General features: G+C 37.0%; 1 protein-coding gene across 1 annotated transcript; it reads right to left on the bottom strand.

The window, feature by feature from the left end:
- Positions 1-327: 327 nt before the first annotated feature.
- LOC125823357 (uncharacterized) lies at positions 328-11,554 on the bottom strand. Its single transcript, XM_049502743.1, has 4 exons — positions 11,398-11,554; positions 1,496-1,601; positions 1,209-1,259; positions 328-646 (listed from the first exon to the last, which is right to left on the bottom strand). The coding sequence occupies exons 1-3, from the start codon at positions 11,508-11,510 to the stop codon at positions 1,245-1,247; spliced, it is 234 nt and encodes a 77-aa protein (XP_049358700.1). The 5' UTR covers positions 11,511-11,554; the 3' UTR covers positions 328-646; positions 1,209-1,244.
- Between the last annotated feature and the right edge of the window lie 1,622 nt (positions 11,555-13,176).

Below are 13,176 nucleotides of genomic sequence, written 5' to 3'. Positions count from 1 at the left end.
TCTGTCCGGAATTTCTCTGTCGATATTGGTAAGAGTACCCAAAATTAGTTGACCAGATCGGGTAAGGATCCCACACTCACAACCATGACGTGTCAACACAAGTGCAGCACCGAAAGTGAAGAATCCGAGATGTCAGTTCTTTCTCGTATGGAAACTAAAGCTGATTTAAAAAGTTTATGAAGTGAAGTACTATTTATAAAGACATGATTTATCTATAGGCAGTAATAAAAGCAGTCCCAGTATGTACTGCAGCACTGCAAATAATTCTAATTGACAACAAACCCTTACCCCGTGAAAAAACTCACTTTTTTAAATGTGGGAATATAAACAAACGTAAAACAACTTGAAAGATGTTCAGTAAAGTTAAACAAGTCTTGGTGTCTCCCCTGTATTTCAGTCACAGAGTCTTACTTTGAATTGCATTCAAAGAAGATACAGTGAAGGCACTGTAGTTTTTCATACAAAGACGAACACTTCATTCATCTGTTGTGAAAAAGAGAGGACGAGATACCTAAGATGTTTTCGCCAAAACTCGGAAACAGTAACACTTCCATTGGAAGAAAAGGTTGGGAAGGCTGTGACTGGTTTGATTTAAAGATGGACTACTGTGAGGCATCTGAAGGATGACCACAAAATAACAGAAGATCTGCAGCAACAGGAGACATGAATAATGGCAGGCCAAAATATACTTAATTGCATTTCCACTTGAGATGTTACTTACTCCTCAAGATTCTACATTCAATATCCACATCATTGATAATCCCAAATTGAACTAGCAGGTCTGGATGGTAGACTTTTTAAAAGTTAATGTACATGTACCATGGTATAATGATTCATTAAGTGACATAACGAAAGTCTTTTAGTGCACACATGCAAAAGTATGCTTCAATCGTCAAATGCACAAGACTATATATAAACACTCCCTCGGTTTTATTTTATCTGTCGGTATTACTGCGCACGGAGTTTAAAAAAGAAATGATGACTATTGGAAGTTGTGATCTTAAACATGCTATCAACTTCTCTATGGCTGTAAAAGTTTGTCATTGAGAGTAAGATAGAAGTTTAAAGTTAAATTGTTTCCAAATATAGAAAGTTGTCATTTTTTTTGGAACAAATTAAAAAGGAATGAAATGCCACATAAAAGGAATGGAAGGAGTAAGAAATAAGAGAAAAAGAATATTAGAAATTTGGTTAGTCATGATACTTACAATGAATGGAAGAAGTTGACCTAAGAGAGCTAATGCTCATCCCATCTGCCACTGCATCCAGATAATTGAAACCGGATCAAAGGTCAAAGTATTATTTTCAGATATCTTTGAGTATTTAAACTTGACATGTAAAGCATCAATCTCAAAAGAAAGATTTTGGGCCAATGATAGAGGAATAAAACTTTGAGTATTGTTTTTAACTAATACGAGAAGTAGATACAATTAAAAATATTAAGTATATAATAGAAAAAACGGCGACCATCAGTAATTAGAAAGAAGGAAAGTACTTTAAGAACTGGTTCTCCTTGGTTCGCATTCGTTGCTTGCTTGGCAGCAGCTGCCATTTGTGCACGTGCTGCTCTTCCTGCAGCAGATTTTTCATATTGTTCTTGCCTGTTACAACAATAGATAATTCAGGCCAAGCAAACATTTTATTTTCTAGATCTGGTAGAGCAGTAGCAGTAAACTGATGAAGTGAGAAGAAGCTGCATAATATTTAGTTTTTTTGAAATTAGAAGCTGCATAATATGAATGTAATGTTATGGATTCATCAACTTAAGAAGTTCAAATACCAAGTGTGAGATATTTATATGCTTGTACTTAGGATGAGAATAGGCATCCCTAGTCACATTTAAGTATCTTTCCTGGGAGGTACATCTCATGCCTTCTTTTTTTTTTTGAGGAACAAGTAACTCTGTATTCACAAAATTCCATCATCCAAGCAATGATAAGAGTGAGCACTTACATCCCATAGGGCAAAAAACAGAAGGCCAGAAGAACTAGTCTATGGAGCTTTACAATTTCCCTATAAAATCATCAAAAAGTTCTATATCCCCCACCATATCCTGTTTACACCAAAAATATAGAAGACTAAGGCAATTCATTCTGATTTTTTGAATGTTGTTGCTTTTGTCTTCAAAGCCTCTTGCATTCCTTTCCTTCCACAATGTCCACCAGATGCTTGCAGGGATCAATTCCCACCAGTCCTCTTCTGACTCTCTTCTTCCAATCTCTTTCCAGCAGTCCATCATACTTTTAGTAGTTTTGGGAGCCACCCAACTCACTCCAAGTATACACAAGAACACGTTCCTTTGCAGCTGTTTTACAGTGTAGAAATAGATGGCTATTTATTTCAGCATCTTGGTCACACATAAAACATCTTGAGCAAATCTGTCTACCTCTTCTTTGTAGTACTTCATAAGTCAAACAAGCTTTCCTGCAAACTAACCACACGAAACAAGAAACTTTTAAGGGGACTTTGGCTTTCCAGATTAGTTTCCAAGGCCAGTTCCTAATCTGCAGTTGGCCAGTATTTCTCCACCAATAGCATGACTTCACAGTGAACGTACCCTTGCTGTGAAGTTTCCACACTGGTCTGTCAGGTGCATTGGTAGTTCCATTGAAATCATTTATCACCATAAGAAAATTTGCAGCTCTTTGAACCTCCTAATCATTTAGTGCCCTTCTGAAGTTGAAATTCCAACCTTGTATGCTCCACATCTGAGCTATAGTGGCCCTATTCTGTTGACTGAGGAGGAACAGATCAGGAAAGAGAGATTTCAAGCTCCTTTCACCTATCCAAAGTTCATTCCAGAACTCAATCTTCACGCCATTACCGACCTTGAATTGAATATTTTTCTGAAACTGGGGCCAAAGTCTCCGAATAGTCTTCCAGACACTACAACCAAAAGTTCTAAGGACTTCTTTAGTGATCCAGTGCTTTGAAGTTCATATTTCTCAATGATGATTTTTTTCCATAAAGGCATATCTTCAGCACAGAACCTCCATAACCATTTTTGCAAAAGACAAGAGTTTTGGAGGTTGAGTTTCTTGATACCTAATCCCCCCTGCTTCTTGTGACAAAGAGTATAGGAAATAGGCTCATCATATAGGAAGGAAGGGAATCCAACACAGATTTGACTAGTGTTAATCTCCCACCTAAGGACAAATACTGACTCTTCCATCTTGCCAATCTCCTGTCACATCTCTCTAGCACTTCTCTCCAAACCTCTATCTCTTTGTTCTTTGCACCCAGGGGCATCCCTAGGTACTTTGTGGGTAAGGCAGCTACCTAGCATCCAAGATTAGTTGCTAATATCTCCATATTATCAACTTTGTTCACTGGGTAAAGACAACTCTTTTGCCAATTAACATGCAGTCCAGAAATGCCTTCAAAAATAGTAAGGATAGCCCTAATATGTCTAATCTAAGATACTTCAGCTCCACAAAATATTAGCGAGTCATCTGCATAAAGCAGATGTGTGACTCCCCTTTCATCTTCTCTACGTCCTTGCACTTGAGCTTGGAAACCCTTTAACCAACCATTTGCCCTTCCCCTCCTGATCATATGGTTGAGCCCCTCCATAGCTAAGATAAACAAAAAAGGTGATATAGGATCACCCTGTCTCAACCCCCTCTAAGACGAAAAGAAGCCTTCATTATTGCCATTTATAATCAGAGAGAACCTTACAGTAGAGATGCAGAAACGTATCCAGTTGATCCATTTTTTACCAAAACCCACGTCTTCTAGCACCTTCAGTAGAAACTTCAATTAACATGGTCATATGCCTTCTCTAGGTCAAGTTTGCATAAGATCCCTGGAAATTTTTGTCTCTCTGGAATTCACTAATTCATTTGCTAAGAGAGCCACATCCATAATCTGCCTGCCTTTTAGAAATGCCATTTGATGTTCATTTACTAATTTCCCCATAACAGACTTCAACCTTTCAATAATAAGTTTGGAAAGTATCTTGTAGACACTTCCTATTAGATTGATAGGTCTGAAATCCTTAAGCTCCTCAGCTCCAGCTTTCTTTGGTATTAAGGCTATGAAGGTGGCATTGAAAGACTTTTCAAATAACTCTTTCTGATGGAAGTTATGAACAGTTCCCAGTAGATCCGATCTACTTCACAGTGTCCCAACAAACTTCGAAGAAACTCATTGTCAAACCATCTGGGCCCGGGGCTTTGACTCCATCACATTGCTTGATTACATTAGCACCTCTTCTTCAGAAAAAGGTCTTTGAAGCCAATCTTGTTCCTCTTGTGAAATGGTTGGGCAATCTATCATGTCGAAACCTGGCCTCCAACTTTCTGATTCTAAGTAAAGTGTTTTATAAAACTCAACCATAGCAGTCTTGATTTCATCGGGCTTTACAATTTCTTCTCCTCTAACCACTAATCTGTCAATAGTGTTAAATCTTCTGTGAGCAGTTGCCATTCTTTGGAAAAACTTTGTGTTGTTGTCACCCTGTTTCAACCACAACACTCTGGATTTCTGTCTCCATTTTGCTTCCTCATTTTTAGCCATATTTTCCAATTCAACTACAATGATTGCTCTTAGCATCATTTCTTCCTCAGACAAGTCCCTGCTTTCCATTGTCAGATCAATTCCTGCCAATTCTTCTAGTAAACTGTTCTTTTTGTTGGTCATTTCCCTGAACTTGGTTTTGCTCCAATCTTTCAGCTTATGTTTGAGCATTCTAAGTTAACATTTAGCTTGTAATCTGGACATCCTTCCACAGTGAACTCATTCCACCATGAATGTACCAATTCCTTGAACCCCTCCACTTTTAACCACCAATTTTCAAACTTAAAGTTTGATCTTTTATGTTCCCAGTCTCCACATTCTAGAGTGACAGGGCTGTGATCAGACACTGCTCTAGGCATCAGCTTTTGTCTAATGTTCTTAAAGCTCTCTTCCCACTCCATAGAGAACAAGAATCTATCGAGTCTAGCCGCACTAGGATGGTTAACTCCTCTGAACCATGTGAATTTTCCTCCACTCATGTGAGGATCATGCAGTTCCATTTCTTCAATCCAACTCGTAAAATCAGTCATTACATTAGTGATTCTATTGCACCCTCTTCTTTCCCCATACTTCTGATTGTGTTGAAATCACCACATGCCACCCAAGGTCCTCCACATAATTCTTTAACTGCAGATATCTCTTCCCAGCAAGCCAATTTCTCTTCTCTGGAATCTGGAGCATACACCCCTGTTAAGTACCAGGTGAAAGAGTTTTGAGTTGAGACAAATTCATAGGTTATGGAATGTTGGCCCATCTCGACTTGAGTCCCCCTCCAGTTTCTACTGTCCCACATGATTAAGATTCCCCCTTTGCTTCCTTCTGCCTCCATATACCCACATTTCATCCATCTGCATGACCAAAGTTGTTTGGCTAAGTCTTCTACTCCCATATGTACTTTTGTTTCTTGCAAGCAATATATGTCTGCCTTCCACTTCTGAAATAAACTTTTGATCAGTACTCTGTTACTGTGTCTATTGAGCCCCCTCACATTCCAAGTGGTTAATTTGACTTTCATTTATAAATCAAAGATAAATTTCTCCCCCTGTTCCTGACCCCTTCTACCACTTCATTCAAGTTCGATTTCAGATTTCTTAACTCATTCTTGCCAATTCCTCTACTTTTTGGGGTTGTAGTTGTCTTCTCTGGGCCTTTTTTTTTTATCTAAAGCAGCTTTCCTTTCATCAATTCTCATAAGAAGAGCTAGTGTTTCTTTCTCAAAACCTACAAAAGCTACCCCGTAAGTGTTGCTCAGCTCTAAGATATGGGAGTTAACCCAATTTGAAGCTTCGGTTTCCACTACTTCTTGGGTGTTGGGTGATTGAATATTCACAGGCTCTACGTCGATTATCGGTTGGATTTGTAAGTCCCTTTCAGCTTCTTGCGATTCACAAGCCCTTGTATCATCAACTCTATCTTCTGTGGATAATTTATTTTAGGTCGACTACTGCCTCCGTTTGCATGTTTGAAATTCCCATTCTGATCTCCTCTGGCGTGCTAGAGGTGTCAAGTTGTTGTACTTTGTTTTCCCAGTCACTGAATGTCGTGAGGAAATCATAAGCTTTCAGTTTTAGATTGCTTAAGTCTTTAAAAAGACTCACATGCTCCTCACCTGCCCACTTATGCTTTTCATTGGAATTTTCTTTAATTGAAATTGGGCTTTTATTTTCAGAAGAAATTGGCCCAGTCTCATTTGCAAACAGAACCCGGCCCACCTGTGTATTGAGAGATTTTTAAATCCACTTGTATTGGCGAAATCAGAAGTATGTGACTTCACAGTCTGTCAATTGCAGGTTTTCCTTTATTTTCCTTAGGGTAAAGAATTGGAACCTGCTGGACCAAAGAAGCATGTGACTTCAGACTGTCAGCTGCAGGTTTCCCCTTATTATCCTGAGAGCAAAGAGCTGAAATCTGCTAGACCGAAGGATTGGGTCCTTTGTCTTCTCCAGTGTAAAGCCTCACCCGAGTTTCAGTCCACAACTGTAAGACAAAAATCATGCCGGCACTTTTGATGGACACCTCTTTAGGGATTTTCGAACCATCTCCTTGCACACGAATTCTTGCCCATTTGAGATGGTTACGAAGCTTTGTCTCTTCCTCTGTTTCGATCCAACCACCACAAAGGTTTCCGATGGTCCTAAAAACTTTTTCCGACCAGAGGTGTAGAGGAAGACCCACCACCCTAGTCCTGATGCCGGACTCCACCATTCTAGCCGGAGAAAAGTCTCATTTTGAGTCCAGTCTCCAATTATCACATGTTCTGCTGTGTTCCTGCTCGCGAATTCGAAGAGGAATCTTCCTTTCCCCATTTCGTAAATGTTTAAACCATGATTGATTTTCCAGATGCTGCTTGTCCATCTTCTAATTTCTGACAACGTAGGGTAGTTCTCATCCCTCACTTCAAAGAAACCCACCAAGCTCCGTTTCAATACTTCACTTATTGTGCTGATGTTGTCATCAATGTGAATGGGACCCTCCACCATTAATGTTGGTTCCACATTAACTTCACTGCCACTCCTATTTATCCATTTGCCACTTTTGAGTGCTTCTGCGTAGGGAATTTTGTCATCCACTAGTCTCTGCTCAATTCTGTTCTCCTCCATCTTCTGGGTAAGTAAGAATCTATCCACCTTCTCTGCTATGAACTCCTAGCCGGAGTTAATAGTAAGTTCTAGGATGATTATGACTGACCTTCCTCTTCCCCTCACATTTATTAAACTGATATATCTCCCAAATTTGTTAAAATTTCTGGCACAGAAGATCTCAGAAAGATTCTGTCTTCTTCCACCTTTTGACCACATTCCCTTTCATCTTAGATGCTCCCCTCAGTACTTGCATGATCCAGATCATCGATCTCTTGCTGAAGGAAGTTCTAGTGATATCCTTTCTGCTCCTTTCTGTCCATTCATACCACTCCCCTGATGTCCCTGTGATTCGGTTGATATCAAAAGACTTATAGCCAACTGCAAAATAGATACAATCTTCCATTTTCTAGAGAAGGTTTGAGAAAAGAAATAAAACAGTGATTATTTCCGGTGACCGTAAGGATCACCGGAGGGAAAGGATGGTTCTAAAATGGTTTATGACATATCTTGGTATTCGTGCCTGAGAGTGTCAGTCTTGGTATGTATCAGTTAATAGTATTTTTCACAAAATAATTATCATGCCTTCTGTGCTTCGTTAAAATGACATTAATGTTATATGCATGAGCCAATATATATTTTAATGAAGTGTTTGAGCTCAGATTTTTGAGATTATGGTTATACAGATATCAATCTTGATAAACTTCACATGGTTAGTAATTCAGATAGAATGTACTAAGCTAAAATATTGCCTATACAGATCAGTTAATTGTATTATAAGCCTAAAGGAGCTCTATGTATAACTAAAGGGCTCAACTTTTCTTCCTCTCAGCCCTTAATGGTATTTTTTGGAAACAACCCCTATACCTCGGAGAGGTAGTGGTAAGGTCTGCATACACTCTACCCTCCCCAGACCCTACTTTGAGATATTGCATTGGGTTTGTTGTTGTAGCCCTTATTGGTACTGTGTTTGGGAACATGAGAAAGGAGGAAGAAGTGGATCATCATCTATTATGCTTTTAAAACTATATATATATATATAGAGAGAGAGAGAGAGAGAGCGGAAAAACTAATTTTGCTTCCTTGGATGCAAATTTATTTGAAGTTGAAGAAAAGAAGAAACATTCTCTTCCACTCTCTCCTCAGTCCTCAAAGAACCAAACAAACTCAATATTCTCTGACTTTACCAACCATTTTTTCACTTCCTCTTTGTTCTTCCTCCATTTATCACTTTAATTTTCTTAAAGTGGTGAAGTCCCTTACCATTAATTACTACGTGAAGATACAAGTGAAGAAGCATATTTGAGGTAAGAAAGTCTTTCCTCTTCTCTAAAACCGTGGAAATTATTTGAAATCCATCCCTCTTGAACAGAAATCATAATCTCCCTCCACTTTTCGTGAACCTTGGTATCTCCCTCATTCTTCTTCTAAAGCCATCACAGAAATTGTGTATGTTACATATCATTCCAAAACTCCTCTTGGGCACAGAAGTTGTTAACCAAATCAGACCTATAAAATTTACAAGGACTAAACAGCAGGTATTAAGAAAGTAACAGAGATGCATGAAAATCTGTCAACGATATAAGCCAATGAGGATTTCATGCATTGTACACAGGACCCTTTATGAATGTAACTGAATTCCTTTTTTGTCATTTTGAAAAGAATTATCTGCTATGGATTTGATGCAGGGAAACTTTTACTCTGTCCGCTTGTTCTTAAACATTCCATGAGATTGCAGTGGCTATAAAAGCGTGTCATTAAGGGTAAAATGGGGAAGATTATAGTTTGATACTGTTACAACTTACAAATCAGCGGGACACGTCAAAGACCCTTAGACGTAGCAAGAGGGATAAGCAATTGCAAAAGTATCCGAACCACTATGTGTACCCAAATCCCAAAAGAATATCTCCTCTGCCAAGCCGCTAGAGAATGGGACAAGTTCAGCCTTACACAGAATAGCATAAATAGGCTAAGGCACAGAGAAAAGGGTGTGAATGATCTTGCTTACTTTTTGTTCCTTAGAGTGTTGATCCAGAACCTCCCTCTTTCTAGTTGTTTTCTCTTTTTTTGCTCTGTTTTATTCCAAGAATTTGAGGAACAAACCCCTCTTGTGGCCTGAAAGTCAGTTTATCAATCTATATCAGTTTATCAATCCTATACCAATAGTTGATGATTATTAGATGAATTACACAATGCTTATTTTTTTCTCTAAAATGGACCTTTTGGCTGGTTATCACCAAATTCGCCTTCACTCACCGGACATCGAGAAAACTGCTTTTCGCACCTATGACGGCCTTTCTGAATTCACTGTCATGCCAGTTGGCCTGTAAAATGCTCCCTCCACTTTCCAATCCACCATGAATTCTATTTTAAAACATTCCTTCGTCAATTCGTGTTGTTTTTTTTATATGACATTCTTCTGTTCTTCGCCTTTGCCTACCTCATTCATGGAGGTTAGAGGTTTTCTTGGCTTGACGCGCTATGACCATCTATGAGTGTCAAAGGTTATGCACAGTTAGCTTCTCCTCTTGCAGACTTGTTGAAGGACTCTTTTATTTGGACTGAGTCGACATCAGCTACATTCTTCAACTTAAAGAGGTTTTGAGTTCTGTCCCTGTCCTCTCATTACTAGATTTTCCAAAGTATTTACTGTGGAAACTGATGTGTCTGGCATAGGGATTGGAGCAGTTCTATCCCAAGAGGGTCATCCTATAGCATTTTTCAGTCAAAAGCTTTCCATTACGATGCAAGTTTCTTCTACCTACAATAGGGAAATGTTTGTCATCACTCGAACCGTTCAAAAAAGGCGACAATATTTGGTGGGTCGTCGTTTTCTGATCATCACTGACAAACAACCCTTTAAAGTCCCTCATCAGCCAAGTAATACAAACTCTAGAGCAGCAATGTTGGCTAAGTAAACTTGTTGGCTACAATTTTGAGATTCGCTATTAGTCAGGAAAACTTAACTCTGCTATAGATGCCTTGTCACGAGTTCTTGTTCTTCAAACTTTGACTTTGGCCGTCACTGAATTGGCCTTGCTAGACCAATTATGTGCCTAAACAAAACTGATGAAGGATTAATTACATTACAACAACTCTTGATTCTTGAATTTGCATTCCACTTCTCTGCTGCATTTTTCTTTTCAAGAAGGACTGCTTGTATTTCGAAGCAATTGGTTATTCCTCAAGATGCTAACCTTCGATCCTTGTTGCTTGCTGAGTTCTACTATTTCAAAGTTGGGGGTCATGGGTCATGGGTCATGCGGATGTCTCGCGCACATTTCATCGTCTTTTTTCCAATTTCCATTGGACGGGAATGTGCGCCGATGTACAAAAGTTTGTCTTGGAGTGTCAAACCTATCAACAAATGAAAGACTCGACCTTGAAACCTACTGGTTTGTTATCCCCCATTGCCCATTCCAAATGTTATTTTTGAAGATATTTCAATGGATTTCATAACTGGACTTCCTCTATCGCAACATCGTGTTGTTATATTGCTGATTATAGATTGTCTCTCCAAATATGGCCACTTTATTGCCCTGCCGGCCAAATTTAATAGACAAAAAGTTGTTATGGTGTTTGTTCAGGAATTTGTTTATTTACCTGGATTCCTTGTCACCATTGTTTGTGATCATGATCCCCTTATTTCTCTCTGAATTTTGACGAGAACTGCACAGACTCCAAGGGACATGGCTTGCTTTGAGTTCACCGTATTACCCATTCAGATGGCCAAACCGGGGGTATTAGTAAGTGTTTAGAGATGTATCTTCGGTGCATTGCTCCTTATACTCCCACCCACTTGATTTTCCCTGTTATCTTGGGAGGAATTTTGGTATAATATGTCATACCAACACAGCTCTAAGTTAACTTCATTTGAAGTAGTTTATGGTCGTGCCCCTCCAATTGTTTCCATATTTTTCCAGGATGGTTCAACTAATATTGTTGTGTGTGCCTCTTTTCTCCAACAAGATAGAAGTCTTAGCTATTTTGAAGGCCAATTTCTTGCAAACCCAAGAGCGTATAAAGATTAACGCAGACAAGGATCGCAGGGTTGTGGTCTTCAATATTGGTGATTGGGGTCTATGTCCATCTTCGTCCTTATCGTCAACTAAATGAAGGGAGTATTACTACGAGCAAATTTGTAGTTCATTTATATGTGGTAAAGCGAAAACTTAAAGGTGATTTTTAGCCCATATCATATGTTTATTCTGCTAGATCAAACTAAATTAAAATTGATTACATGAATCCAGTATATGCATAAGAAATGAAAACAAATTGATAGGGCAAAGAAGATATTTGCCTTTTTTGGGCGGCTTCGGCAGCTCTCGCACGAGCTTCTTCGGAGGCTAATTGTTCTTCTTCTCTCCTTTGTTCTCTTTTGCTGCCTCCATCGAAGCAATCGAAGCAACCCATCTTCTTCCTTTTCTCCAATTACACCGTTTTCCTTTCTATTTTCACTTTAATACTTTCCAAAACTATTAATTACTGTCATGTGAGGGTTTTTTTATTTATAATTTCTCCTTCTCTTTAGGTCATCCCTTCACAAAATTATTTTTTTAACACATCAATTAAGTAATTACCAAATAAAATAGGATACTCTCCTCCAAGCTTTTTTTTAAATCCTAATTAAATGCTCATTATATCCTATTATTATTCTTACTAGTGAAAATGTTCGTGCTTCGCGCGATGAGAAAAAAATAGTTAAAAATATTTAAATAAATCATTTCTAATTTTCAAATTCAAATAGATTTAAGTTTTAAGTTCTAGTTATTATTAAATACAATTTAAGCAATGTAATAATAATTGTTGAAATAATTCAATATAGTGTGAATTTTTTTTTGCTATTGATTAGAATCGTAATTTAAAATAAGGATAAGGGTTTGAAAAATATTTCAACTTTGGTCGAATTTGTTGTTGTAATACTAAACTTTCATAAGGACCTATTACCTCCCTAGACTATTTAATACCGTATTTTAAACATATATATTTGCCCACGTGGACATAAAAAATAATGCAAAATTATAAATAGTAATGTGTCCACGTGGGCACATATATAGCTTTAAAATACACTATTAAATAGTTTAAGGGGTAAAAAATACGGTATTAAATAGTCTAGGGAGGTAATAGGTCCTCATGAAAGTTTAGTATCGCAACAGCAAATTCGACCAAAGTTAGGATATTTTTCAGACTCTTATCCCTTTAAAATAATAAATATATTTTTTAATTGAATCATAATCGTTTTGTTGAATTGTTGATGCACTTGAAAAAAATGGATCATACAGTATTAAATACATTATATGATGTGTTTGATTTTTTGAACAAAATGAAAAGAACACAAATGGTCATTAGGCTAAAGGTTTATTGTAGCGAAGTCGTAGAAGTAAATTTTGTATAAAAAATATAACTTTTAAATATTTATCATACATAATATTCATCGAAAATTCATCTATTCAATGTAGAAAATTGAAATAAATTGCAACACAAGATAAAAGAAATATTTTAAATTTGTATTGCAATTACGCACAAACATTAATTTGTTTATTAATCATTATTAAGTACTATAATTGAAGATTGATATCTCAATTTAGGAAAATATAAAGGTGGAAGATAAAAGACTGACGTAGAACCTCACTTTGGTCAGGATTATCATTTATCTTCTTTCTTCTTTTTTGAAATTTTTTACTATCTTTTGATTTATAAAATCTACAAAAATAAAATAAAATATTTTATTTATTTCTCTCCTCACCATTATTACAATTTATTAAATAGTAAATATTTTTCACCTCTCCTCATTATTACTACTACTACAATTTACTTTTTTCCACCTTCTATTTTTATAGTTTTTAAAAATAAAAATTCTTGTTGATCTCTCCTCATTATTATCATAATTAATTATTCTTAAAAAATTCTCTTTTTCCTTAATTGTTTTCTTTCCTTTGATTTATAATTTCTTTTTAAAAAAATAGATCTTAAATATTTTATTTATCGTTCTCTGCATTATTGGTACAATTTATTATAATTACTTTTTTGTTTTTTCTCGTTGCTATAAAACATTTTTTTTAATTCCCTTTTTGTTGTC

Source organism: Solanum verrucosum, unplaced genomic scaffold, assembly GCF_900185275.1.
Source record: "Solanum verrucosum unplaced genomic scaffold, falcon-dt-bn FXZP01000095.1, whole genome shotgun sequence".
Lineage (NCBI taxonomy): Eukaryota > Viridiplantae > Streptophyta > Magnoliopsida > Solanales > Solanaceae > Solanum > Solanum verrucosum.
The sequence above is the reverse complement of the archived record's forward strand: the minus strand, read 5'-3'. Positions and strand labels throughout refer to the sequence as shown.